This window comes from Cololabis saira, chromosome 14, assembly GCF_033807715.1.
Source record: "Cololabis saira isolate AMF1-May2022 chromosome 14, fColSai1.1, whole genome shotgun sequence".
NCBI classification, from domain to species: domain Eukaryota; kingdom Metazoa; phylum Chordata; class Actinopteri; order Beloniformes; family Belonidae; genus Cololabis; species Cololabis saira.
In genome coordinates, this window is record NC_084600.1 from 16,051,571 (window position 1) to 16,078,806 (window position 27,236).

Genomic DNA, 27,236 nt, shown 5'->3' on the forward strand with positions numbered 1-27,236 from the left:
GTACTATTCTCATTGGCATAATATGAGTACTTAGTGTGAATGCAGTAATGCTTAAATCTACATAATCTGTTTAACCAGTATATAGTGACATTCTGAAGAAATTAGGGATTTGTTACTAGCCAAGATATGAATATACTTCCTCCCATAAAGTCAATTTCTACCAACCAGGCCAAAGCACAGAGAAAAACAAATTAGCACATAAATCCACCAAGGAAACAAACAAAACAGTAGATGCATACCTGCAAATTAGTGGGTTAATGAGTAACATTCTTTCCTCTGTCCACTATCTAAATTTTGCACACAAAGAAACTGCAAATAAAATTTAAGCACTGATTCACAATATTTTACACATTTGTAATGGTATAATATACAATTCAGATACAATTATAGCAGACTAAAGAACTCTGGGACATTGTAATTTATTATAATTTCATATAATATGTATGCAACAATAATAATTACAAAAAAATCAAAAAAAGAAAAAAATCATCGGCACAACTGAAAACTGGAGGAAAAAACTGCACACAATCCACTTAACCATTTATCAAATCTTGTCCTTTACAAATGACAGTTTTGGCATGTCTGTATTGTTAAATATTAATTACTATACAATCAAAAAAATAGTCAAGATATAGGAGAGATTACTTGTTTAACATTGGGTCAAGATTGTATGTATGGCATTGTGAATGCATTCAATATTAAAAATATTTTAAGATGCAACCATCAAGTTATTATATAACTACGATAAAACAATCCATTATTTTGCACCCATCAGCTCTAGAGAGAAGAAATAAAAATAGAAACAGCTGGCCATATCTATAGTAACACCATTCAATTTAGATTAAAAAGGATTATTTTAGTATCTATGTGAAATAACATGATTAAAAACATTCAATTTACATTTGATTGTCATTACAAAATTTCTATAAATCAAATTTATCTATACGGTATAAAAGCAGAACACATGTTTCTAAAAAATATCACAAAGAAATCTGAGAATGCTGTATACCAGTTGTGGCAAGGCCTTTGAACAGTATGACACGCCATTTCACATTATACATTAGTGTGTACATATCTTGATATATGGCTGCATGCCATGCCAAAATCTACAGTTTACAAGTACAGCAAGTGAACACAATACAACTGACTCCTTTATAGTTTAATGTAGTCACCATGTAATAACTGCTGTCTTCATGAAACCTTACTATTTTCAGCTTCTGTTTGGATTGCATCAGAGCCGTTGATTTTAGCTTATAATTGTTTCAAGAAGTATGGCTGTAAAATTACAACTGAGTTGATTTACCATCTCTGTAACAAAGTGCAATATCGTTATAGTCTTTACCAACTGAACACACTACAAAGATCATAAAGGTAGTATTATTTTCCAAAGCTTGTAGAATTCTTATAAGTTTAATGAACTGTGTTCACTATTCAGTATATTAGCCACTATGTATTTACAGGAATTTATTTTTAATCTAATCTATCGAATTTTGCTCAATTTATTGAATTAATAAAAAGTGTAAAGATTCACATTAATCATTCGAGTTTCAGCCTGTCACTGTCTGTCGACCATGAAACTGCCATGCGGTGTCCGCGCTGGCGCTTCTGTTAACCCGAAACACTTTACACATCGACTGCCACAAGTCCAGGCCGGAAAAAGCTGACACCAATTTGCTTTTAGGGAACATGGAAAAACAACATATTTCCTGCAGTCTGATAAAAGTCTGGCATTTGTAAAAAGCAGAATAAAATAGAAATTCAAGCTCAAACTATCCCTCTACATTTTAACAAAATTTTAAGAGGCAAACATTGGTGTCTCACAAGCCATTTGAAGTCCATTTCACTTCTTTCACAGAGAACGGTCATTTCATCTTTCTGTGATGTTGATGTATTGTCCTTTATCCGCTTCATGTTAGAACATCGAAACATTAAGAACCTAAGACATACAAAACAAAGTAAAACATTTTTATAAATGACTGATAATGGAATATTTGAACAAGGGGGGACTTGTTAACTATTTATTTTCATTCCTGATTAAAAAAAAAAACAGAATCATTTTGGACAATCATCTTTGCTGCAATAATACAACATGCAGACAAATTCGGGATTGAGACAAAACTCTAAAAAATGTTTTAAAATTAAGATCTTTGGATAATTTTATATGTATTTTTCTTTTTTTAATTGAGGTCTGAATATTTGTTTTAAAGTCTGAATTCAGACAAAATGTCCCTGTTAATGAAAAGGCTATTAACAATTCAGTAAAACCTCTTTAAATCCACAAAAGGTGAGTACCGGTAGAGAATACCGTACTTAAAAGATTGCTGCGCACTCTTGATATTTGATATCCGTCCGTATGAACAATGAATGGTCTTCATTCCTGAAGTTGATGTTTTAAGATAATGAAATGTTACTCGAATCCTGAGATACATTATGGGCAGTAAAGACCATCAATGCTCTCTGCACGTATCTCATGTTACATTCAGACTTACCGAATCATCCATGATGGAAGAAGGATCGAAGTAGTCAGGCTTTAGTTCGGTCCTTTCTCTTCGATTCTTAGAAGCTGGCTGAAAAGTGACATCTCAGTTAGGAACATGGAGCAAAATAACCATTAACTGTTTTTTCTTTCACGAGGGCAAGGAAAAAAAAAAACCACTATATCAACTACGTCAATAAAATGAGTGATATGAATTCGTATTCATTATATTTCAGTCATCAAACAGTGTTGTGAGTTGGAGGATTTATAGGCTGGAGTGCAGAGGGATAGAAAAATATTCTTTCATTGCCTGCTAAAATTACTACAAAAATGTATGCACGACACTATTCAAAATTCTTTTATGAGACCACAGAACACACGTTGGTATTTCTTAAATTACCAAATCGATGTCCATTGTGTCAAAATCCATGCCCTCGTTCATGTCTTCCAAGCGGTCCTCTGATGACATCATCACATCCTCCACTATTGGTTCTTCATCATCCTCCATTAATCCAGAGCCCCGACGACTGACAATATAAAAGAAATTTGTCACTGGACTGTCCTCTTTTTAATTACCAAACATTTAAATCCTTTAAACACACTTTAAAAGGTAAGGCTCGTCTTACACGGCTTGCTGCATGTGGTTCCTCATCTTAGCGTAGTGCATGCTAACCCGTTCTTGGTGCTGACGGGCTTCAGCTTGTTGCCTTTGTGTCAACATCCAAGTAACCTGTGTGCTGTTGGACATGATTCAGTAAATATAACTTTCTATCAAACACTGTTCAGCAAAAGCAAAATCATCAGTAGTCGATCACGGCTCTGAGTTATCGTTGAAGGGTTTTTGTACTTGTAATCAATGGCGGCCTGGTGCTGATGGGGTAGCTGCTGCTGGGGAGGCACGGGCTGATGAGGGTGTTGCTCTACTGGCATGGTGAATGTGGCTGCGTAGCTCTCCTCCGGCCTCATCTTCTTTGGATCTCTCAGCACAGTGGAAGTGAGTTGGGGAGAATGCATCATCAATGGAGTCGGTACGCTCTGCTCACGGTTCAGCCAAACTGCATCCATGCTGCTACAGCTGTTCTCCTCTGCAAAGACAAAATTACCCTTGAATTTTACATAGAAACAAAGGGAGTGTCCCAAATATTACTTTTGCTTTTTGATCTGAAGGCAATTAAACCATTAAAACCTGACTCAAGACACAGCTTTGCCAGTTTGCTTGGTGAGGGTGGAACTCAGGTTTGAATGAACCAATTAGAGAGTTTACCAAAAGTGCAGCAAAACTAATCTATACCTGCATTTTAAATGTGGAAACCTTTTCTAAGAACTCTGGTCTGTAGGAAGTACATCTCCTCTACCCTCTCACTTTCCACAGCAGGAATCAGGTGCTGATCCAAGTCTCAGGTGAGATCTAACCTTCATTCTATTTCTTTTACGGAAAGTTTGCATATTATCACTCAGATGCAAACACATTCTGCTCTAAAATGTTTGAGTTCATACATTGTTTTTGTATAATAATATTCACACGGACTTTTAGAAAAGATAAATCCATTATTCATCTTTTACTTTTGTTTATATGTGGCCCCGGCAATGGAATTTTTACTCTCCGAACAGAAAGACCTGACCTCAATACAACTTAAGTTTTTACTTATGCAGAATTACTGTCACTGAGAAATTAGAAAGATAAAAGTTGGTTATTTTGCAGGCATAAAAAGAGAAAATGAAGCAACCAACTTTTGTCTGTCCTCGCCTCGTTGGAGTTTCTGTAACCACTGCGCCCTCATGTGGGCAGCAAAGGGATTGAAGCTCATTTTTCCACGGTAAATAACCTGTCATAACTATTTTAACTTCATCAATAACTAGCGGTATAACAGCCACATGCCTGGTGAAGAATTAGCTGGGATGTGAAGTGAGGTGCACAAACAGTTATAACCTTTTGTAGCCATCATATTTACTTCATACCAGCGAGGATACTCCTTTCGCTACTGTTTCAGTGCAAAGGAAATAATACAGTATATGTCCATCAATCGAGTAAAACAATAAAAGCCAGCAGGAGCTTACAGACTGGCCAGGTCACCAGTCCAGTGCTGGGTCCACATATCAACAAACAAGCAGGTAGGTTCAGAGACGACCCACGAATGCCCCAGATTTTCAGCCAACTGGAACTGCAAATTTTGATGAATGCAAAATAATACCCGACCCGCTGCATGACCCACAGTTTTTTTCTTTCAAAAATTAAATGAAGGGTTGGTTTAATATTGCCTTAAGGTTATTTGAACAGCAAGTACAGGTGTTATGCATGCAGTCTATAGATGTCCGTCCCAGATTTTACAGCACAAGCAAAACTTTACGTCTTGCGCCAGCTTCATCATAAGGCTATGGTGTGTTGCCCTGACTTAAAAAGGACCTTCTGTGACCAATTCTTGGATATACTGCATCTGAAACATATTGTTGCTGTTTTGATTTTAAAACAAAAGAAAAATAGTTATCTTGTCTCCGTGCGCTGGGAATAATCATGGTCCGTTTTAACACGTTCAAACAGTGGCGGCTGGTGATAAAAAATTTTGGGGGGGCGCACTGGCGAATGGGGATTACAACACAACTATAAACTCTACTTGAACATACATTTTGCTCTCCTCTCCTTCAGGCCAGCAAATTTTTCAATGACTTTCTGATTGAAATCTGTCATTTCACAAACATGTCTCTTTTCCATGGAGAGCATGGCCAGTGCATTCAGCCTCTCCTGGGTCATGGTGTTTCTGAGAAAGGTTTTCACTCTTTTCAAGGTTGAGAAGCCTCTCAGCTCCAGCTGTGGTCTTGGGTGTGGTGATGAGGATCTTTAAAAGAGTGACAGTTTCTGAAAAGACCTCCGCAAGATTGTTCTCCATGAACAGCTGGAATAGGTCCACAGCACCACAACATCCTCTCGTGAAATTATTATTTTGTAATGAAATTAGTAACGAATTAAGTTTTTCTGCTGCCATTGTCTCCTGCCTTGTCGTTGTGACTCCGTTTGTAGCGAGTGACAGATGCAGTCGCGCGTCTACACTGTCAGGGGTGTGACTTTGATTGACAGCTCATGAATCAATCAGATTGGATGAAGAATGACAGAAAACACGCTGATTGGCCACGGGCGCAGAGAGCTGCGCCCGTAGGAGAGTCTTTGAGTAACCAATTAACGACCAGCATGAAGTCACATGGAAGAAAAGTTTAAGAACATACAATACACACTCATTTGGCCGGCGCCCCTCGCCATTGAAACCTATGTATTTCAGTCTGCACAAAAAACAACTCTGAATAAACCCAGTGTGAGATGGGAAGGCTTGAAAAATTAAGTCAGACACATTTTATGAGTGCCCAGATGTGATAATTACTTTTTATTACGTAATTTATGTGTACTGTGTCTATATTTTTTCCTGTAATTTTAATGGGGGGCGGCGCCCTAGCGCCCCCTATTGACAAGCCGCCACTGCGTTCAAAAAATGATGACCCAACAGACCAACAAATATGATCTTGAGTATTTCCTCACATTTTCCCCAGACTTTACTTTTTCTATCTGTGTGGCTTTTCTCCTACCGTTTCCATCACCTGCCTCGCGTCACGGATGGCTGATCCTGCCGCATCATTGAGTCAATCAGCCAAGGATGTCTTAGTATTTAGGACTTATATACTGTTTGCATCTTTAGATGCTATAAAATTGTGTTGTAATATTCATTTTCAAAGTGCAACAACTATTCTAACCAGCTCAACCGAACCCGACCCGAATATCTTTCACCGCAGGTGACCTTGGTGGACCACTCAGTTTGGATCGGCACGCGCAGCACTGCCACACACACTCTTAGAAACACCAGACCTACATGTTTTGGGACTGTGACAGGAAGCCAGAGAACTCAGAGTAAATCCATGCAAGCATGGGGAGAACATGCAAAATCCAGAGACTGAACCAGAAACTTTCTTGCTGTGAAACAAATCATATCAAACATGGATTACACAAAACTCTGTATGCATCGCAAGTGCCAGAGGCATCACTACATTAAAGGTTTGTGCAGGCAGTAGATGCACCTCAGCAGGGCCTCAGCCGAATGTAACTTTTACAGATTTTGAGAGAACGCAGAAGTGCGTTTTCTGGTTTTAATGCTCAGTGTGTCATGTTTTCTGCTGCACAAGGCTGCAGTAGGAGAGATGTTTCACAACTCAACTGAATTAAGTTGACTTATCGACCCTGTACGCTACGAGGCCAGTGGAAATGAAAAATTCAGAGAGATGACAGATTATGACAGCTCACTGAAAATGAAAATGACAAATACACAAACCTAGTATTTCCATATTTATGACTTAATGGTAAGCAACATTTTATTTTAAATTAAAAAAAAAGAAGAAGTTTTTTTTACCTTCAGGTACTTTTCTTTTGCTACCAGTGGCTGATTTGGATTTCTTGCTCCTGACAGTGGACCCTCGACTGCTGATTCCACTGACGACAGACATGGTGTCGTCATCCCCTCCAGCCTGCAGGGAATTCCTGTATGAGATGAGGGGCAACCAGCAGTCGTCTCTCTGGAGGGCCATCTGAAATGTCATGAATCGCTCCAAGTACATGTGACTGTAGAAGTTGGGATGACAATTTTAGAGGCTTTCCAGAGTTACCATTCAGGACAAGCTCACATTACATATCATGTCTCAAACTTACACTGTCTTTTTGTCCTGTCGAATTAGTTTGCTTGAGAACTCACTCAGGATATCCAAAAATGCAAGATTCAGTGGTGGACACCCCTCTCCTTGAGGACTAGGCACTTTGAATGCAAACTCAATTCCATGCCTGAAATAATCATTAAGTTCATTAAAACACATGTTGCATGTCACTGAGGGGGTTGAATTCTGTGCAGATGTGAAGAACGAAGCTCTGGACAATCACTCACTTATGTAACATGGCGATGGCCTCCCTGGTCTTCATCTGATCCAAACCAAAGGTCAAAGAGAAGCGCCGCGCAAGCTCTTTTATGCCGCAGAAGGCCGACGTTGAGCGGTCGTAATTGAAGCCATGTTCTGACAGCATGTCATTGAATAACTGCAAGAATCAAGGCAACAAAAACGCTTTTTACCATCTCACTAAGAGGGATAATTCACAATAACATTTGCTATGTGTCAGAAGCGATTATTATCATTATTTTGCCATTACTTAGCACTACAGGACACCTTGTCACAGCAATAAATCCCAGATCAAATTAGTAATAAACAGAGAAACAATGAGGCAACAATAATTTGACTTCCAATTTGAATCAGTTAGCTTTCGGGGGGGTCCATTGCAGAAAATAGCTGATAGGTATTATTGTATAACCCCAGTCAAGGTTTCAATAAAGCTGAGTTGATACTAAATGGTGAAGTGAAAACACTGCCAACCAGCAGTTTCTCTGCAGCAGTGAAGCCCCGCCCACATCAGCACATGCTTCTTCTCTAAAAACAATAAATGTTTGCAAAGTTGAAGTCCATGGACTATGAGAAAGAGCTAACACAAACGTGATGCATACTGCCAAAATATGTCCACCACTGGGATTAAAAGGTACATTGCAACAAAAGGTGTGACGTTACAAAAAGAGTAAATGCAAGCTTACCTTTTGTAGGCTCAATATAAGCGTCTTTGCATACTGTATCTTGTCGATTTGTCTCGTTTTACTCATCGTTTCCTTGATGATATCCCCGTAATCATTGTAATACTGAGAAGGAAAAGAAAAGAAAAAGAGTTAAATTAAAAAGGGCAGGAATGAAGGAATTCTTTACATGTATATCCCTATATGTTTGAAACTTACTCTCATGTACTGTTTAAATATATCTGCTGCAGTGCTCATCTCAACAACGTTGTAAACGATTAATTTGCAATATGCAGCAAGAAGGTTTCGTCGCTTGTGCAGGGCCTCGATTTTACTGGCCTCATCCTCTTGTCCATCTGTGGAAAAAAAAAAAAAAAAATCATATTTATAAACAGTCGAGCAAGAAATATGTGTGTGTGTGTGAGTGTGTGTGTAAAATGTTCTCCGACCTGTGCTGTTGTTGTCATCATCTTGATCAATAAAAACTTGATCCAGGATGAAGTTGAGCAGTTCTGCCTGCAGTGAAGAGTCTGGCATATTAACCAGACCCTCCAGCTGCTCCCGACCCGACGCCATAATCTGGTGACTGAAGATCAGTTGTAGATCACACAATATGGTGAAGGCCTGGAATAAACACACACTTCAGCTATAGTGAAGACTGCAGGTGGACCCAAACAAAAAAAATTAAAATCAGAGTCATCGCAGTCCCACCTGCTCTTTGACCGCAGTGTTGATGCTGTTCAAGTAACGCTGACACATTAAGCAGAACGCTCTCATTTGCTTTCTCAGGGTCACCATATCACCCTAAAAGGGGCAAATGTTCAGGGAGATGGTTCTTTAAATGCAGTACTTTCAAAAGAACTGGCCAACAATTAGAACTGAAAAATATACACAGGATACTCCTCCAGAAACACCAATTAAGAGTTAAAAAATAAAAGAAAAAAAGCTAAAATGTTTGAAATCACCAAACATTTTTTAAACAAAACCCCCAAAATGTTTCTCGACCTTCACCTTTACTGAAGCGCCCTCTGAAACCTTTGCGAGATGCCACAAGATGATGTAATGTGTGCACTGCATGGCATGAATCACAATCTGAGAGGAAGAAAATCAACAGGAATAAATGAGTCACAATGTCTGCGGCTTGATAGGGAAACACAGCAAACACGAAGGGGTTACAAAAGCTTAAATTAACTCGACCAAATGAGAAACCGCATCGTTACTTAACCTTTTACACAGAGTCATTTATTTCACAGAAAAATGAGCCAAAATGCAGAAGCAGACTGTGAAGAAACTATGTACATCCATCAGCAGATATATTAAAAATGCAACTGTCGCTGCCCACCAATCCAGTAAAGGGCTGTTAGGTAATTTCCAAAACATCTGCATTTCGTTTTACTAGAATGAATAAGATTTTTTACAAAGTGAAAACATTAAAAAAATTCTGCAAGTCGCCAGTTTTCTCCGCAAAAGTTTGGAGCATGAAATGCTAAGACAAGACAAAAATGTTTTTTTAAAGCTACATCTCAAAGTCTCCAGGCTAAAATGTAAGACCTCACAAGTATAGCTTGTTTGGAGGAGTTACCAAGCAGAAGCATCTTTGCTCTTAGAAGAGCAGTACACGTTAGGCACCAATCTAAAGTACACTTGAGCTCACTAGATCAAAGTGGACGTGTTTGACCACTTTGCACAGTGGTATGTTTAATTTTTAGTGACATTTTAGCACATTAAATTGAGGCCTTTGTTGTTAGTGCTGCAATACCTGTTCAGGCATATCTCCGTTCTGCAGACCCGTGTTGAGGAGACTGTAGTTGCTGGTGAAGAGATCCCACTTTGAGAGGTCATGCGCGCTACAAGAACAAGAGAGAATAAACGTGAATCAAGTATACTATATCATTTACATCCATGTCAATGCCATTCTTGATATTTAATCTTATTATTCATGAATAACTAAACAAATGTTACAAAGTGGAAATGACGTATACATAATATCCCTATCTTCAGTGATGCAATCGCAAGCAAAAACGTGTGAAGTGCATTACTTGTGAAAAGCGGTGATCTTTTTAAGCGTTGATAGAACCTGGTAGGCATCATCCTCGTCTGGCTCTTCATCCTGACAAACAAATCACATCCATCAAACCCTCGACATCGAGAACGGCCGACTTCCTCTCCTTCAGGCAAGAGGATGACATATATTTACTTGCCCAGAAGCTAAAATTTATCCCATTATTCATTTGATAAGATTCTTTTTTTAATTTTGTGAAAAAATTGAAAAGTTTCAACTAACTTTGTTATGTTTACAATATTTAAATGTTCATTCCTTTTCTATGGAAAATAAAAATTTGTAGAAAACGTTACAGATATATTTGTTGCATCAACAGGATTACAGTTAATCTAGAAAAGTTAAATTATACAACGTATTTGTAGTAATATTATTCTGATGCTACAGGTCCTGCAACAGTGTTATTGTTGAATAGCAAATGTTTGTTTTTTTTTAACCGCTGTCACAAGTTCTTCTTTTCTTGTTGTGCAACATCAGATTCTTTGTGAAACTTATTCTTGAGAGCTTTAATGTATTTAATGTATTTAACTATCAAGGGAGTCCTGCACCAGATCCTCTTTACAGTTTCTTTTAATGTATTTTTCTATTTTAAGTCCAAAAAGACAGATTCAACAATGATTTTCCAACTGAAATACATTGTTTTACATTACATTTTTGCTTTGTATTCAATTAAATTTTTTCCCAAAAAGCAGTGAGAGAGAGAATTGAGAATGACGATAATTAATATTGCAGATCCTGAGAAATTGCTCTGACCTCCTCTAAAAGAGTCTGCCGCAATGCTGGAGCTGGATTTAGGTTTAACTCTTAAACCATTTAAGAGTCGATTCAAGAGTTTACAAACAGAATAAAAAATGAAAGAGTCAGACATAAATTAAAAAAGAATAAAACAAATGAAAAGCAAGACATAAATGTTACAGTGCATTGTGGGAGATTACTGAAATTCAGCAGTAAATAAAAAAGGTTTTCAACCTCGATTTAAAGCAACTCAAAGTTTCAGCAGCCGTGATCCATTCTGGGAGTTTGTTCCACAGTTGTCTTTGCCTTGGCGCCTGCAAACATGCTCTAAATTTTAATGCATGTTTGCAGGTGCCAAGGTAAATAGTCTAAAAGACCCAAAGCAAAGGATCTCCCTACAGGACTTACCTCTTGCAGGAAGTCTTCCAGGAGTCTGTTGAACTTGTCCACCAGCTCATCGAGGAGTTGCGAGCGCGTGATGTCCACGCGGTTGAAGATGGTGAACTCCTCGTTGCAGAGGTTGTGGTAGGTAGTAGAGCAAGCCTCTAACACCTCAGTGTCTGTGTGTTTATCCACAACCTCCCAGATTTGTCGCAACAAAGCATCTAAATGCTAAATGAAAGGATATAACATCACTTCCCTGGCACATCATACAATATACACTTAAAGTTTTAACTATTAAACCAAATAAAAGGCAACAAACCTTTTCTAACCGGCCAGTTGTGTAGATGTCAAGGTCAAAGTACTTTGGTATCTGTAGCAAATTCGTCACTTTGTCAATGTCAACGCAGTACTGGGGATGGAAGAGAGACAATGGTTGAGGTGATGGTTAGGAGTTTACGAGTAAAGGCTGAGTTATGGTTCTGCGTCAAAACGACGTCGTGCCTACGGCGTGCGGTACCGTCGACGCGTACCACACGCCGTCACTGACGCCGTCACTGACGTGCACCTCCCAGAAATTGTAACTACGCGTCGAGGCGACGCAGACCAAACGCAGACAGAGAGGGCTGTGATTGGTTCACTTGGTAGCAACGCATTTCCGGTTTCCGGTTTGAAGCAGTCGTGAACTTTCAGCGCTCTTTTCTTCGTGTATGTGGGATTTTTTTTGTTTAGTTTTTTTGCACAATAGTTGTCCTTATCTCTTTGATTCACTGTGACCGGAAAAAGTTGGATAAACCATTCAGGAAAAGATAGCGGATTAGCGGTCGCGGGGGGTACTGCACCGCGGCGAAATGGAGTGACAGAGAAGTCTGAAGGGTTCACGACGGCGTTGCGGTGATGGCGTAGGCACAGCGTTGATTTGACGAGAACCATAATTCAGGCCTAAGTGCCAAACTGGCTACAGTGAAGAAAAAACTGGTAAATCACCTTTGCTAATAGCAGAGGCAACGCAACTGCAAACATCTCTGTGATCCGTGTCCGGTCGTCCAGCTGTATTTTCTTTTCCTTTGCAGTCAGGACCTTATTCATGCACAAACCCCCCCAACCTCATTAACAAAAGTGAAGCATTCCAGAAACCAAGTTCGTCTTTTCTCTGTGAAGTCTGGCGTTCTGGTGCTCACCCGTTTCCCTGAGCCTCTGCCTACTGGAGGGTGACATTCATAAGCCTGCCGAATGGCGCAGAGCATGATCTCAACCAGAGCAGTTTCCTGGCGATCAGTAAGGGCTAAAGAAAAAAGAAAAGAAGATCTAATTTTATGGGGCCCAACTTTCTAAATAATGTACCAACTGGAGGAAAACAAGCAGAATAAAGAAAAACATCAGTTATACAAAGAGATTCCTTTTCCTTCAACATGGGCTAAAACGTGATCTTGCCTTCCTCTCCTGGCATTGGCTCATCCAACAACAAGCTGATCATGGTCTCCCAGTCCTTCAGCAGCTCTGAGCCGCACTCCCACAGGCTGTCGACCAGGTAAGCCCCGTGTTCATGGAGCTGTGAAACATCAAAATGGGAAATGTTGCTGAATAAAACGTGAATCAACAGACACAAAACAACTTCAGGTAGCATCCAAATCAAAGATAAAGCAAATGAATAATAAAAGAAAGCGTTAAAGTACCACAGCCACGTGAACACAAGACAGAAGGGACATTTCTTCAGAGATAACATCAAGATTAACTGAAAGGCTTGGTAACCTCGCTCTCCAAGAAGAAGAACACGGTTGTCTTGATTAGGCTGCCGTTGAGGCTCTGCCTGCCCCTCCTGGGTAATCCCTCGTCCTCAGGACCACGATGACTGAAAAGCCTTCAATTAGCACATGAAAAGAAGTCTGTTATAAACAAGGCGGAGTAAAACCAAAAACAATGCTGAGGTTCTGATTTAAGTCTAGTACCAGCATCTGATCAAAAACAGGTTTTTGTGAGATTGAAAGATGGACGAACCTCCAAGAACGTCTTTAGACACTAACAAGTCAATAAACTTGAATGGTTTAATTCAGTCTTCTATTATTGACACTGGCCTTTTGTTAGATAAGACATGACTCACTTTTTAAATAGAAATTCCCCCGCTGAGATAGCGATGGGTCTGTGTGCCGAGTATACCAGATGATACACACTCTCACAGTCTTCTGCTGTCAGAACCTCGTCGCTACTCCTATCAAACCAAATAATAAAACAAAGATGTTCTCAATGATGAAGGAAACATTTGTTAAAGATCATATAAAATACTGTTATAGAGCATTTACAATTACAATGTCTATAAACCGTATCTTTAATCTGCTGTAAAACATACAGAACCCTCATCGGCCACAAGTTGCTGATAAAAATTAAATGTTGTGGAACATTTCACACATTAAAAACAATGAAATGTTACTCACTGTAAGACAAGAGTCAGCAGTTTAATAGCTTGAACTGCAACATCATATTCTTTGTCCAGAGTCATAGACACAATGCGATCCTGTCAGAATAATACAGCTACCTTTCAGTCATAACCTCTTCTCCATCAGTTGTTTATATAAATGATGTCGTTAGACATTTTTTTTGTATCTGTATATACAGATGCAACAAGTAAAACATCTGTCTCACCTTGAAGCGACTTGTAAAGAGCTCCAGTCGTGTGTTGAGGTCTCTGTTGTAGTACAAGCCTTGCAGGGCGGTCAGGCACTTCAGACGCACCTCTCCTTGCTAGAGTCACAGTAAAACAGAATAAATTGAAATAAAACATCTATTGTGTTCTAAATGTCAGAACTCAAGGTTTATAATCATCATCATCTCTCTCTGTGAAAATATAGTGCTGTATAAAAGTTTACACAACTCACAAAAGGTACTTTCATATATAAAATTTCCCCCTCACCGGTGTGTGATGCCGGGAAATAGCTTTTTATTTCACTTATTTATCACTTTCAAAATAATGATACATTTCTTGTTTTATGCTGTTATCTGTGGTAATGTGTAGGGAGTGCAAAAGTAGGTGCTGGATAACCTTCCCAAAAACTGTGAAAATTACAATTTTCATTTAAATATTATACACAAAGGCAAGAGTGAGAATAGCATTAAGACAAAACGTGATTATCCAGCATGTTTGCAGAAGACAGGTCTTTTTAAATGTGCTGTACTTTTCACAACTAAATCACAACTAAACGGATGAGTGGGCATAACTGGAAATTAAGATGTTGAGCATGAGTCTGAGCTCAAACAGAAATAATGTGAATCTAATCTACCTCATCTATCTGATTTAGCTGAGTCAAAATTACAGATACGGGCAGCACCTCAAAGTTAAAGTTAAAACACTGAAAATATAAGAAGTTTTAATGCAGCAACAACTGAAACATGTTTCAGTTCTGATCATTGGAGTAAGAACGTCTTCTTCCTTACTTATTATTCAATTCAGTTCACTTCATTTTACCTTTATTTCTTTGGCACCATAAAGTCAAGTCAAATCCAAAGATTCAGTTCAATGACACTCCAATTCAATCAGTTATTGTAACTCCATTAATCCAATAAATTATCAATAGAGTTCAGATTCAAGGTAAATATAATACCAACATTTATAGAGTGCTATGATTTAAGCGCTTTGGTACTGCAGAAACTTTTGCAAAGTTCATTTAACTATGAGAGGAAGTTCTACTTCTTTTTGTGTAAATCTAAAGCTGATGGTTTATTGATCCAGCCCTGTATGGGATGGACAAAGGGATTTTGGCTCATATTGACTGTTACATCACTTAAAGACTCCTATCTGTGGTGTAAATGCAATCATAGAAAAAATACCATAAAGGTATATTGAGCTTCCCAGTCGTCATTACTCTATGAGCCTCTATGACCTTAATTTTGCTTCTCAACAACACATTTTTCCTGTTAACTCACCTTATCGTGCATTGTCCAGCCAACATACTTCAAGTAACTGTCATTGAGGAAGGCATCGCTGTACAGCTTCATCCATACTCCTATCTCCTCAATGCATATCGCTCGGATCTCAGCAATGGCATCACTTAAAAACAGAAAAAACATGCTTCACTTCAGTCACTGGGTTGATAACGTGCCCTTATGTGAGCAGAACAGTCCACACTAGAAATGCATACACTCATATGGTGTTGACAACAAACATTCACTAGAGGGTGCAAAAATGTCATAAATGATTTCTGCTTCTCCTCCTCAAACTCAAGTGAAATTAAAGGCCCATCATGAAATCTTAAACATCAATACAGCAAACGGAAGTCATTCCAGTAATTTACATACCGATATCTGTGAACAAACACTCCTTTGAAAATTGCATTCATCATGTTTTCAATTTCATCTTGATTTTCCTGCAGCTGAAAGATAAACAAAAATGGATATTTTTACATGGTTTGCATGAAAATAGTAAAGCCCAGAGGAGGCAGGTAATAATTCATTGAATATTTACAACTATGTCATAAGTGTAGTGGAATAAAAAAGCAGGAAGCAGAAGCCGGTTTCAAGGTGCATTGATGTCCTTTGTTTAAGTATTATGCCTCTTCCCCGGCAACAGAGAACAGTCAGAGAGCCAAACAGCTTTGTGTGAGGGCAAGCCGGTCAAACACATCAATCTCATCAGTGATGCTGCTGCAACTCCGTAGTTTCAGTGACAGAAGCCAGAGATGTGAAAGCACACACTGATGCAGAACCGAGCACCTCTGTTTGTTCTCTGTGATTCGCCAAAGGCCAGAAGCAGAAGCTTAATGATGTTTTTTTCTCTTTTTTTCCCCACTGACGTGGGTCGTGATAGCTGAGGGATGAGGGCTAGAGTCACAGTGAGTGCAGTTGTATAAGACTTTTATCCGTCTCACCTCTTTCCGCTTCTGTAACAAGAGCTCCAATCTGTCATTGGCCCTTTTTGCAATTACTTTGTTCCTCTCAGCTTCATACTGTCTTTGTGTGTTGTCCATATTTATGCTGAGGTTCAGAGCGACGTTCACCAAGGCCGTCATCAACTTCATGGCTGGTGAAGACAACGGGGTTCAAACACAAGTCTGAAGGAGCATCACGTGCAGCATGAAGGCAGAACTTTAACCGACCTGCTAGTGTGCTCGTGTGTCTGAACGCCCGGACCTGCGAGTCAGACAGGCCCGTGAGCAGTGAAATAACCGTGTCCATCATGTACTCATCGTAGATGATGCTGTACTGACACTGTCGCACCAGGACTGCAATGAAGTCACAGAAGTTTATCTTGAATTTTTTCCACTGTGGTCCTGAGAGAGTTAATGGATAGTCACCACTGTCCTGTTTGATGATACCAGAGACACAATCAGACAAAAGTTAGGAGTCTTGCAGTTGTTTCATACTGGTCAGGCTGATTCCTGGTAACTACCGAGGTTAAAGTACATATGAAAACATACTAATTGTGCTGGTAATAAAAAATTCAGCCTATGTCACCTCATCGAACTCTTCCGTCATCTTCCGGATGATTTCAGAGTTCTGCATATGTCTGAACATCTCTCCACTCACAGCACCTACATGGAGAATCGTGTAATTTCAGAAAACGTTGAGTGAACTGATACGTCATCGTTCAGGCTCCCAAACTACTGCACACATCAAGTCTGACAGCTACCTTTACAGCCGGAGCACTGGATGAAGAAGTTGATCAAGTCCAGGAGAGCAGTGTCCCTATCCTGTTTGTAGGCCTCGATCCAATCATCAACGACAGACTGCAAATACAATCATATTTCACAATCCAATTCATTCACGTTAAATTCAAACATGAATGAAATACAGAAGAAAAATAAAGAAAGAGAGATTAATATCTTGAGCTTACTATGAAACACCCACCTGTGTGGCGCTCTTCCCCATTTTAACCACCTCAAACAGGGTCATGGTGTCCGTCCCATTCTCCTGATGATGGCCGTTCACCCAGCCGAGACCCGGACCCCGCGCTGCTCCGCCACCTTTGGCCTTCTCTCCGAGCGCCTTCTTCCCTCTCTTGGGAGCCTGTTGGGAACGTGGATGTTCAACAGAAAATTCAACTATGTAGTCATGGCTTTACTACAGTGGTGACAGTGGACAGGAAGCCTGATCTGGTTACTGTAATCTAAATATTAACAGACATTTGGTCCAAAACAGTGATAAAGAAATTACCTAATTTCTGATCAAACAGAGAAGAAACTTAATGTTACAATAAGTTTTCTGATTTAGGCCCATTGAAAACCAGATGTTTTCACTCGTTGATGTGAAGAGTGCACAGGTATAAAAAAAGCAAAAGAGCAACAAAAAAAAACAAAAAAAAGCAGGACAACAAAAAGACCAAGTCACATACCATGACCTTTCCTGTCCTCGCATTTTTCCCATCGTGATCCTCGAGGTCAGTATCTGAAGACAGCTGAGATTCTGCCTCTCTGTGCATAACGAATGGAAAACATCATTAGGACCAACAAAATAGAGGTCAAGCAAACATCTGTGTTCAAGGGGATGTTATCATGATACATACAAATAAGCACTCATGCACACATTCGATCTATAATACATGTCCTGGATGCAGTGCTTACTGAGGAAACTGAAACTCTGTGGGCAAATCCTCAGCTGCAATCATTTCTTCAACATTTTCTGCAGCAGCTGGCGGAGGTGCTTGAACAACCCTGGTCCCCTCTCACACACGCCTGGAAATCCACACAAACCAGATACATGTCTTAATCCACAGGAATCCTGTCCTAATATAAGGCTCAGCTGAAGACTATGTGAGGGGAAAGGGACACAAGTTAAAGTCTCATCAAAATTAAAAGTACATTTTGAACTTTTGATTTTTGAGCCAGAATTTTTTGAGCCACAGATGATAAATCTGTAATTCAAAACTTACACAATGGAAAACAAACTGTCCGTCTTCATTGCACTCAGTGACATTACATTACGCTGTATTTTGCAAACGAATTTATCAAAAGCAACTTAAAAAGAAAAAGAGGAACACATAATAGCCAGGAAGTAGAGGGAGACTTGCAGCAGAGCTGGACGATGTTAGGAAAACATGCGATACGCAACACCACAGTGGAAAATTGTTACAGCAATATGGCTTAAAATACACAGTCTATACAAAATGATTATAAAACAAATGATTATAAACAAATTATTTGGAGTCAGTGCTCCTGCTTTGCAACTTTTCTTGCATGTTTTCTTTCCTTTCGTCATCCCAGTGCTGACAAAGCTTTATGCAAGTTAACATTTGAACACGACAGGAAGGCCTGCAGCATCCTGGAGGACTCATCCCGCCCAGCACATCACCTTTTCAAGCTCTGACCCTCAGGAAGCAGCACACTATACTGTATATACACACTATATAGTTTCTGTAAATATCATGTTTTGGTTCTACTCTTGTATAATGGCAAAGATTCTGATTTTGAATTGGAAACTCTAAAGTGACGTTTTATCTGATTGGTCAAGTAGTAATGGCATTTAAAGGGAAAAATAATAGAAAAATAATTGAAAACCAGCATTTATTGAAATATGTTCATTGTCTTTGTTATACTGATATTCTGCATCTTGACATTGCGATGATGATAACTTTCCAATAGAAGCCAAAAGTGCAATTTCTAAAAGAAAAGGGCAATTATATGGATTATAGGGCAGTTATATAGGAAAACACATAAAAAAACAACTATAGAATAACCTCAAACTGAAAAGTGCAAAGTAGAGTGGGGTTAGAATGCGTTGGAGCTGGGTGAAGACAGAGCCGGATGCTCCTGCTTTTGGCAGGTTGTTCCACCGGCATGGAGCCCGTGGCAACTGCCTTGTGTGTAGGAATGGCGCTGCCAGACGACGTTCCTGCAACGAGCGCAACAAGCTGCCTGGAGCACAAGATTGTATGACTGAGTTGAGGTGGGAGGGAGAGGGAGCCCCCCCAAATAACCCTTTGTAAGACAGCAGAAGTGATTTAAATCTGATTTAAGCTGCGACTGATAGCCAGTGTCACGTTTCACAAACTCAAGGTGGAGGAGCAGCCAGGAGGGCAGAGCCGTAGCCGCGGTGGGAGATAGCTATGGTCTGTACCCGGACCGAGTGGCATTATTTGTTGGGTACAGCCTGATTGTCTTTCCGTTGCACAATGCAAGTCAGAATGACTGCAGTAACCTAGTCAGATAAGGATAGCCCGACATCAATCATAACACTCAGATCTTTCACCACCTTGGCAGGTATGATAAAAGTAAAAGATTATGCTGATTTTGAAATCCTGGTGCATAGAGAATGGTGGCGGCAGAAACTTGTTTCTCCAGTCGGAGCATATCACCCCTTGATGTGCTGTTTACAACCTCCCTGTAGATAAGTTATCTTCCTGATAAAAGCATGCCCATCAACAACAACAGGTAGCTCTAATAATGGCTCTCCAACAGGTATTTCAGCAAGGAAAAGCGCCTACGGCAGCCTTTCTTCCCCAGAGTTGAATCATTATTGTTGGAAGGTCAGCTTCCTGACTGCTGATCATCACAGAATGAAAGCAAAGAACCAGAGATCAAAACTCGCAGACAACACAGTGGGATATAAATTATGTAATACATGTGAAAATGAGATGAACCGCCAGGCAAACTCAAATACATCAGTAAAAAGCAGCTTTGAATGAATGCCTGGATGCAACTAGGATCTTTTTCCAGTCAGTCAGCCTCCAACTACTTTTACTAGAATGATGTATTGTCAAGATAATGATTATGATAAACCATAATGACAATTTGATGTCACCGACTCAAAACTAATCTAATAGCGTGCAAGGGTAAGCGTGCTGTTCAAAGCGCAGAGAACATTTAATTTTAGAGAGCACTCAGAAATTAAATCTTAAATGTTAACAATATCAGGTACCACACAGAAATGAGATATACCGGTACCAATAAAAGCAATTAGCTAAAATAAGATAATTTCTGTCAACAAAACTTAAACATCTTGCAAAAGTAGCTTTCTTACAATTGAAGATGAATTACATAAAAGAAATTATGCATATCAGTTGTGTAATCTTTTCTATTTCATTCTTTTATAGCAGCTGGATGAAAATGTCATTTCCACATTGTATTGCATCATTTATAGAGTTGCTTGACTGCAAGACTTAATACCTTTTTAATGATGTCGTCTCAATGCACGCCTGTCCTCTGCTCTGGATGTTACGTGCACATATCTACGTGCAGTTTTTTGGCAGGCAGCCTTTATGCACAACCTGGACACAAATATGTGGCCGTCTGTCAGCTTCTTTGGCTTCATCATCTGGTCCTTCCCAGGAGTAAATTTAGGTTTGTAAACCTGCACGACCTTTAAAAACCTGCCTCCCTGTGAGATGATTTGCCCCAAAGTGTTTTGAAACTGCTGTTCTAACCGTTTCCACACTAATGCACAGCTTCAAGTGCTTCTGTAGGATCGCTGCGGATGACTTTTTATGCTTGGCATTGCTGCATAGTGCAAAACATGTCAGCTCTTACTGAAGCGGTCACATTTGCTGGTGATCAATTAACCAAGCCCATTTGACTCGCAGATCCTTGCTACTATATATTTCTACAAAAGTAATAAGGGAGGGAATTCTTTGTTTTTCATGTCTACATTTTGGTCCAGATTCACTATAGTTATTAAAAATTAAAAAGATGTAATACACTGTGTGATACGATTTCTCAAACTTCAGAGATCGTGGGATCGTCTAGGACACATTCTATACCGCAAGCGGAGGCAGCAGCTAGCATGAGACCAAAACAAACAACAATAACACAGCTAGCATGTCAAGCAAGCAATAGAAAGAGGTAACAGAAGCTGCGCTACAAAATTATGTCGTTTTTTTCCCATTTTAGATCGCGATAAAAATTGAAAATTGTGATTTAATTTTAAAAAACATATTATATTTTTGCCATATCGCCCACCCCTACTATGTGTTCTTCATATGAGATTGTATTTATGTATTTGTGTGTACACACGTTATTTTGATTCTTGAAATCTTCAAACTGAGATTTTTACAGATTGTAGTATTATTACGATTACAAAGTACTACAATCCTTTATATGTAAACATGTATGTGCTCCTTAAATATATGTACTCTTAACTGTACATGCATGCCTATGTTTATTTGTATTTGTACATTTCATGTCTATTAATATTTATCCATTAAAAGTGTTTTATCTGTTAATAAAATGTGTTTGATCAGACTGTCAAAGACGACTGGTGGAGGACACATCCACATTCACACACACCTACAGACAAAAACAACCCTAACGCAAAAACAACCCTAACGCATATTGGACTTTAAAAGGTTTTGCAGACAGTTGGAAAATAAACAAATAAAAATGTTACAGGTGGTAGTGCACGTCTGAAAGGTGATTTGGTTCACCGTTCCTGTCTCTGCGTGTCTGGACACACTGACAAGGACCACCGAAGGTGAAACACGAACATAACTAATGCGACCAAAAATGACAATAAAACGCGTCACTGCATCCCTACTTTTGTCTATTCCAAGATGTTGTCAAACTAATACCTATCAATAATGACATTATTACACAATTAGATGATGTAATCATCGTGATAAATGGAATTAATTCAACGTCCCATTATGTGTCCCGGTAAACCATGACAGAGAGCCAGCATGAACACGTCTGCCGTTAGAAAACTACCAATAAAGATGCCTATGAAAACATCCAGGGGACTCTTTTTATGAGAAAAAAGAGAGAGGGAGAGAATAGGTTTGGGTGTTTGAGGGTTATATTCACCCAACTTGCCATCATAAGGCCTTTGCTGTACCTGGGAAGCGAGCTGTGCAAAGCATCAGCCGAGAGCAGAGTTGTAAACATAGTTAAAAAGGGAGCGTTGTACCGTATCCCTGCGGTATTTGCACCAAAGCATGTCACAGACATTTCACAGAGCTAATAGAAAACTGTGTGAACTTCTTATGACTCATATGAGAAACTGCCACCTCACAGAGAATCTTACCACTTTCTGATATCTTATATTTAGTGCCAACTTATAAAATTGTTAGGAAACTGAATAAGTGATGCCGCATTCTGCTAATGTGCTGCTGCCTCACTGCCATGACTGAAGCACATGCATACCTTTCTTTGCAACTAACTAAACACAATGAAGCAGGTATAAAAAAGGACAGAAATAAAAAAAGTAAATGCGTGGGGCTATGAATGACTACAGCTGCACATAATGGTCATGTCCGAGAGTTGCTGCTCTGCTGGTGTTGGAACGTCTTTCTAATGCAATTTTAAGAAGAGAACAAGTGCGATAGTTTCCGAGGTCTGCTTAAAAACTCATCAGAAAAGCTCTGTCTGTACATCTGGCCCTCCGTCCTCAACATCTCCATGCAAGGCTGCGTGAGCCAATATACAGGCTCCATTTAATACCTGCTGACACAGCTGGAGCTGCGCCTCCTTCCATACCCTTCACACTTTCAGCTGATGCATTTTTTAAGCCTTTTGTTTGAACCATTTATTTTCCCCATGTCTTTCCTGAACTTAGAGAGCTAATTGCCCCCCCTCACTTCAGCTTTTCATTTTCTGCCTGTGGTTCCAGAAATGAAATGGATTTCCTTTTCTCTACTTTAGCTGACGAGTGGCTGAGTTTCACAAATAATAAAATTGTGCTTCTTTGCAGTTGCTTTTATTGTGATGTTTATTTAAATGAGGTGCATCAAGTCTTTTTTCATACATAAAAGACTGAGTCGGGGAGTGTCATGGATAAAGATTGAGATAAATGTGTATACAGTTTCCTAATAACTATGTTTTTCAAAAGTAAACTACATATGCACGCAGCTCTTTCAATCTGTTGATAATAATGCATATAAACCTCTGATTTTATTTGTGCATACAGTTCTACGAATTAAACTACCACAGATTTATGCATTCAGTTCCTCGCTTATTTCTATTGTTCTACATAAAACAATTGCATACCGGTACTTCTTTTCAGCCAGACATCAATCAAATATGCTGGTTTTATGCCCTTGACTACAAAGATTTATTGTCTTTCCCTGCTTTCGGTAGCGGGTCTTTTTCTTTGACCTGTCAAAGCATTAAAAACACAGGTTAAATTAACAAGATGATAAATGATAAATTCAATTAAATATACTTTATTGTCCCACATGGGGAGATTTGTTTTGGACTTGGATAAACTAAGCAAACCTTGCCAATAAACCAGTTCGTACAAAAGTAAAGCCATAGCCCCGTGTGGAATGCAACCATCATTAAAACACTGAACATTAAAACATTAAAACGCCATGATGACGAGTCAAAATCTCTCAAGCAAAAAAGGTCTTTTGCCGAAACGGATAAAGAATATTGTGGCAGGGTGGAGGATTGGGCATGCGGGGGAGCAGCACACAGGTGGCGCCTGGTTCTGCTGATTGGGCACACCTGTGTCCAATCAATCTCTCCACCCTGCCTGGCTATTTGAACAGCGGCTGCACACCAGCAAGCGGTTCTGCTAGGAGAGGAATGACACAGAGCTGACTGCTGATTCACGTCTGGGTGAATATAAAGTTCCACAATTTTCCCACGAAAACCCGTGTCCTCTTGTCCCTGTTTGGTTACTCTGGTAGCACGAGTAGGCTACAAATATTTGTAGATGTAAATGTTTAACCTGTCTTCCCAAAACAACAATATTCTATATGAAAAAAAAGACCACAATCTGTCTTCCCAACAATCAGGTGCTTGTATATTTACTACTTCGTCCTGATCATCAAATCAATCAACCAATAAATTATGGCCAAATCTGGACAACACTTTGTCAATTATTAAATAAAAATACGAAAAAAAAAAAAAAAAAAAACTTGCCAGTTTATGTTAAATAAGGATTTTTGGGGGAGGTTTTGTGGGTTTTTTCAATATCTTATTACACAAAAAGTCCCTGGTAGAAGTTGATCAATTCCTGACTCCATCTTGTTCAGTCCCATAACAATCCCCCACACATGCCGTGGGGAAACAATTCAAAAGGTGTCAAAACATACTTCAGCTCTGTTTTATAGGTCGAACAAAATAGCAAAAACGACAAGACGTGGCAAAAAATTCATCTAGGATTATTGTACGATTCTCAAATGATCTCGAAACCTTCAAGTACAGGTGTAATCTCAAAATCCAACCGAAAATCCAGCACAGTTCTGCTGCACACCTACTGAGAAATTAACCTTCCGTCATGAGATCAAAAACAACTAAAACATGGCACCATGCTCCTTCCCATCCTTCCTACAAATTATAAAAGGTCGAAAGGCTATAAATTACAAAACTTATGAAAACTAAGGCTTATTGTTGTTATTTCCAGAAGCGATGCACAGTTCAACATCAAAAATACATTTTCACCTACTATGTTTTCATTATATAGTCAAGCAAGTCTTTCCCTCCGTCTGGCACCAAGTGTCACCAATAACTGGACTAACCGCAACTGTTTGCATCTGGTCTCTATCATCTCCACCAGCTCAATATGCTCTCACAAACATGATGTTTCCTGCTCTCGTTGTTACAAATTCAACATTCTGACATGAAAGTCTGATGACCAACACTTCATGAACATGAACCAACCACCAAATCAGAATCGTATCAGAACTGAACAATGTGACTGGTACTGTGAACGCAGTATCAACCGGCAACACAGATTTTTTTATGGTACTATTGAAGATATAAACACATAAGTCAGAGCGTGTTCATTTTTCTGATGTGTAACAATAAGTGATGAAATTACCATTTAAAAATGACTTTTTCAGTCTTTAAATAGAAATAATGAATGTTGAACTGGCTATATTATATAATGTTCAACTTAGCTGACACGCTGACAGGCACGTTTAGTGCCTAGTTCACACAGCGTGGATGTTTCTGATGCACCTCTGACATACCAATATACAAGTATCAATTACCCCCCTCCCCATTCAAAATCAATGAGAAGCCAACACTTCTTCCAATACTTGCATGTAAATGAGGGTTTAAGTCTTCTCTCTGTCAGCCCTTTATTAATAACCCTTTTACCAAAAAACTACACTGGACAGAACCAACAATAACTACTTTTTATCTGACAAGCCTCAGCCAAAGAAAGTAACTAAACACTGAATCAAAAAGCTAATTATAATAAAGAAAACTGATACATTTGCTGATCTCACAATGAATAAATATTACATTTACTTTTACAATAGCACAGTTATAATCCAATGGTTATTGCTATCAACAAATCATTTTCGACATATTGAAAAAAAACAACGTATTTTAATTACTCCTGAAAAGAAACGTCTAAAGCCAACAGCACCAAGCACAATAATACAAAGTTTGTTTTTTTTTTTTAATTTTGCTTGATCTTATTGTGTCATCAGTTGTAGTTTAAGAAGATGAGGATACCTTGATATCTGCTTTCTGCTGAAATGTGAATTAAGTGACAATTCAAGCACTTGATGAAGTAGCTGAACTCATTAAGGACTTCAACATCAGTTGGTCCACTAACCTGGGATATTTCATGAGGTGGGTAAACCTTGAACAACATTAGCAGACTTCAACCCACACCTTGGATATATAGGAGGTTTCTGGCTCTAGTTCTTTAGTGGGGGGGACTTTAGCCTCCATAAATGGAAGTAATGTGAAACTCCCCTGGTTTTGTTGACCTGTAGTGTGTAGGTTAGTGCTGGAGCCTTTAGAGCAGCTGTCTGATGATACCTGCAGCAGGTACAGATGTTTAAAGCAGTTGTTTGGTGATACCTGCAGCAGGTACAGATGTTTAAAGCAGCTGTGTGGTGATACCTGCAGCACGTACAGATGTTTAAAGCAGCTGTGTGGTGATACCTGCAGCAGGTACAGATGTTTAAAGCAGCTGTGTGGTGATACCTGCAGCAGGTACAGATGTTTAAAGCAGCTGTGTGGTGATACCTGCAGCAGGTACAGATGTTTAAAGCAGCTGTGTGGTGATACCTGCAGCAGGTACAGATGTTTAAAGCAGCTGTGTGGTGATACCTGCAGCAGGTACAGATGTTTAAAGCAGGTACAGATGTTTAAAGCAGCTGTGTGGTGATACCTGCAGCACGTACAGATGTTTAAAGCAGGTACAGATGTTTAAAGCAGCTGTGTGGTGATACCTGCAGCAGGTACAGATGTTGCAGCTTCCTGCTCTCACCTGTCTGACACAATATCAACATCTTTCTGACACATTGACGCCATCCCATCGTCCGTCCTGACTCTGTTCTCGACTCATTTGTTGATATATGTGTATATTTGTTGCGACAAGGATGATTTTAAATGTTATTATTTAATCATCACTAGTTAGCATTGGCGTTAGCACTAGGCGGCTAACGGTTAGCACCCTCAGAACAACAAGGAGCTTATTGTGTTTATTTTGATGTTAAGGTGTTCTGCTGAGGGTATATATCCAAGTTAATAGCCGTGGGTGAGACTGATCTCCAGTGCCTGGTTAGTTACAAATACAGCAGTACAATGACAACGTTAGCTATCCGCCATTTTACAAACTTACCTCGATTTATTTCAAAGACGGACAAAAAACCAAACAACCCTTTCGATGCTTTCGTCAGTTCAGTGCACACACTGTAATTTCCACCTATTAAAGATATTGGTTTATTTTTGTAGCTAGTTAAATAGCTCCCTGGTGGCTAATATAGAAGCTACACTGTGTGATTTCAGCGCTATGCGTGCGGCGCATGCGCCACCTGTCGGCGGTGCCGGGAACTGCAGCCAAGAGCCACCGGGGCCCCGCGGCTCTAACTCCTCTGTTTATTGCAGCTAAAGTGATATAAATCAGAATCAGAATCCCTATTTTTTTTCTTAATTATAAAAAATGAACCACCAGCCAGGGTAAGTTTCCTTTTTTCGAGGTTCTAAATGGTATTTCAGAAGTGTAGTATTAAAATAAAATGGTTTCTGAACATTCACACATCCGGTAAACAATTGGTTTTAACCCAATTTCAAATAGAATAGAATAAAAGAAAGAAGAGTAAAGAATAAAGAATAAAATAGAATAAGCTTTATTGGCCAAGTTTGAACATGCCAGACAGGGAACTTTACTCCGGTTA

At 39.3% G+C, this 27,236-nt stretch overlaps 1 protein-coding gene across 1 annotated transcript; it reads right to left on the reverse strand.

Annotated features, from left to right (window-relative positions):
- Nucleotides 1-528: 528 nt before the first annotated feature.
- Nucleotides 529-26,861, reverse strand: stag2a (STAG2 cohesin complex component a). Its single transcript, XM_061739929.1, has 34 exons — nt 26,681-26,861; nt 17,785-17,895; nt 17,556-17,634; nt 17,072-17,230; nt 16,854-16,950; nt 16,679-16,755; nt 16,321-16,525; nt 16,093-16,244; nt 15,524-15,597; nt 15,152-15,275; nt 13,874-13,972; nt 13,666-13,745; nt 13,335-13,442; nt 12,986-13,094; nt 12,668-12,785; nt 12,415-12,518; nt 12,221-12,313; nt 11,556-11,645; nt 11,261-11,464; nt 10,098-10,168; nt 9,818-9,905; nt 9,070-9,150; nt 8,770-8,862; nt 8,508-8,682; nt 8,278-8,414; nt 8,083-8,184; nt 7,390-7,538; nt 7,161-7,289; nt 6,865-7,073; nt 3,324-3,561; nt 3,103-3,213; nt 2,877-3,003; nt 2,490-2,567; nt 529-1,936 (listed from the first exon to the last, which is right to left on the reverse strand). Exons 2-34 carry the CDS (start codon nt 17,826-17,828, stop codon nt 1,913-1,915), a joined length of 3,828 nt encoding a protein of 1,275 aa, XP_061595913.1. The 5' UTR covers nt 17,829-17,895; nt 26,681-26,861; the 3' UTR covers nt 529-1,912.
- Between the last annotated feature and the right edge of the window lie 375 nt (nt 26,862-27,236).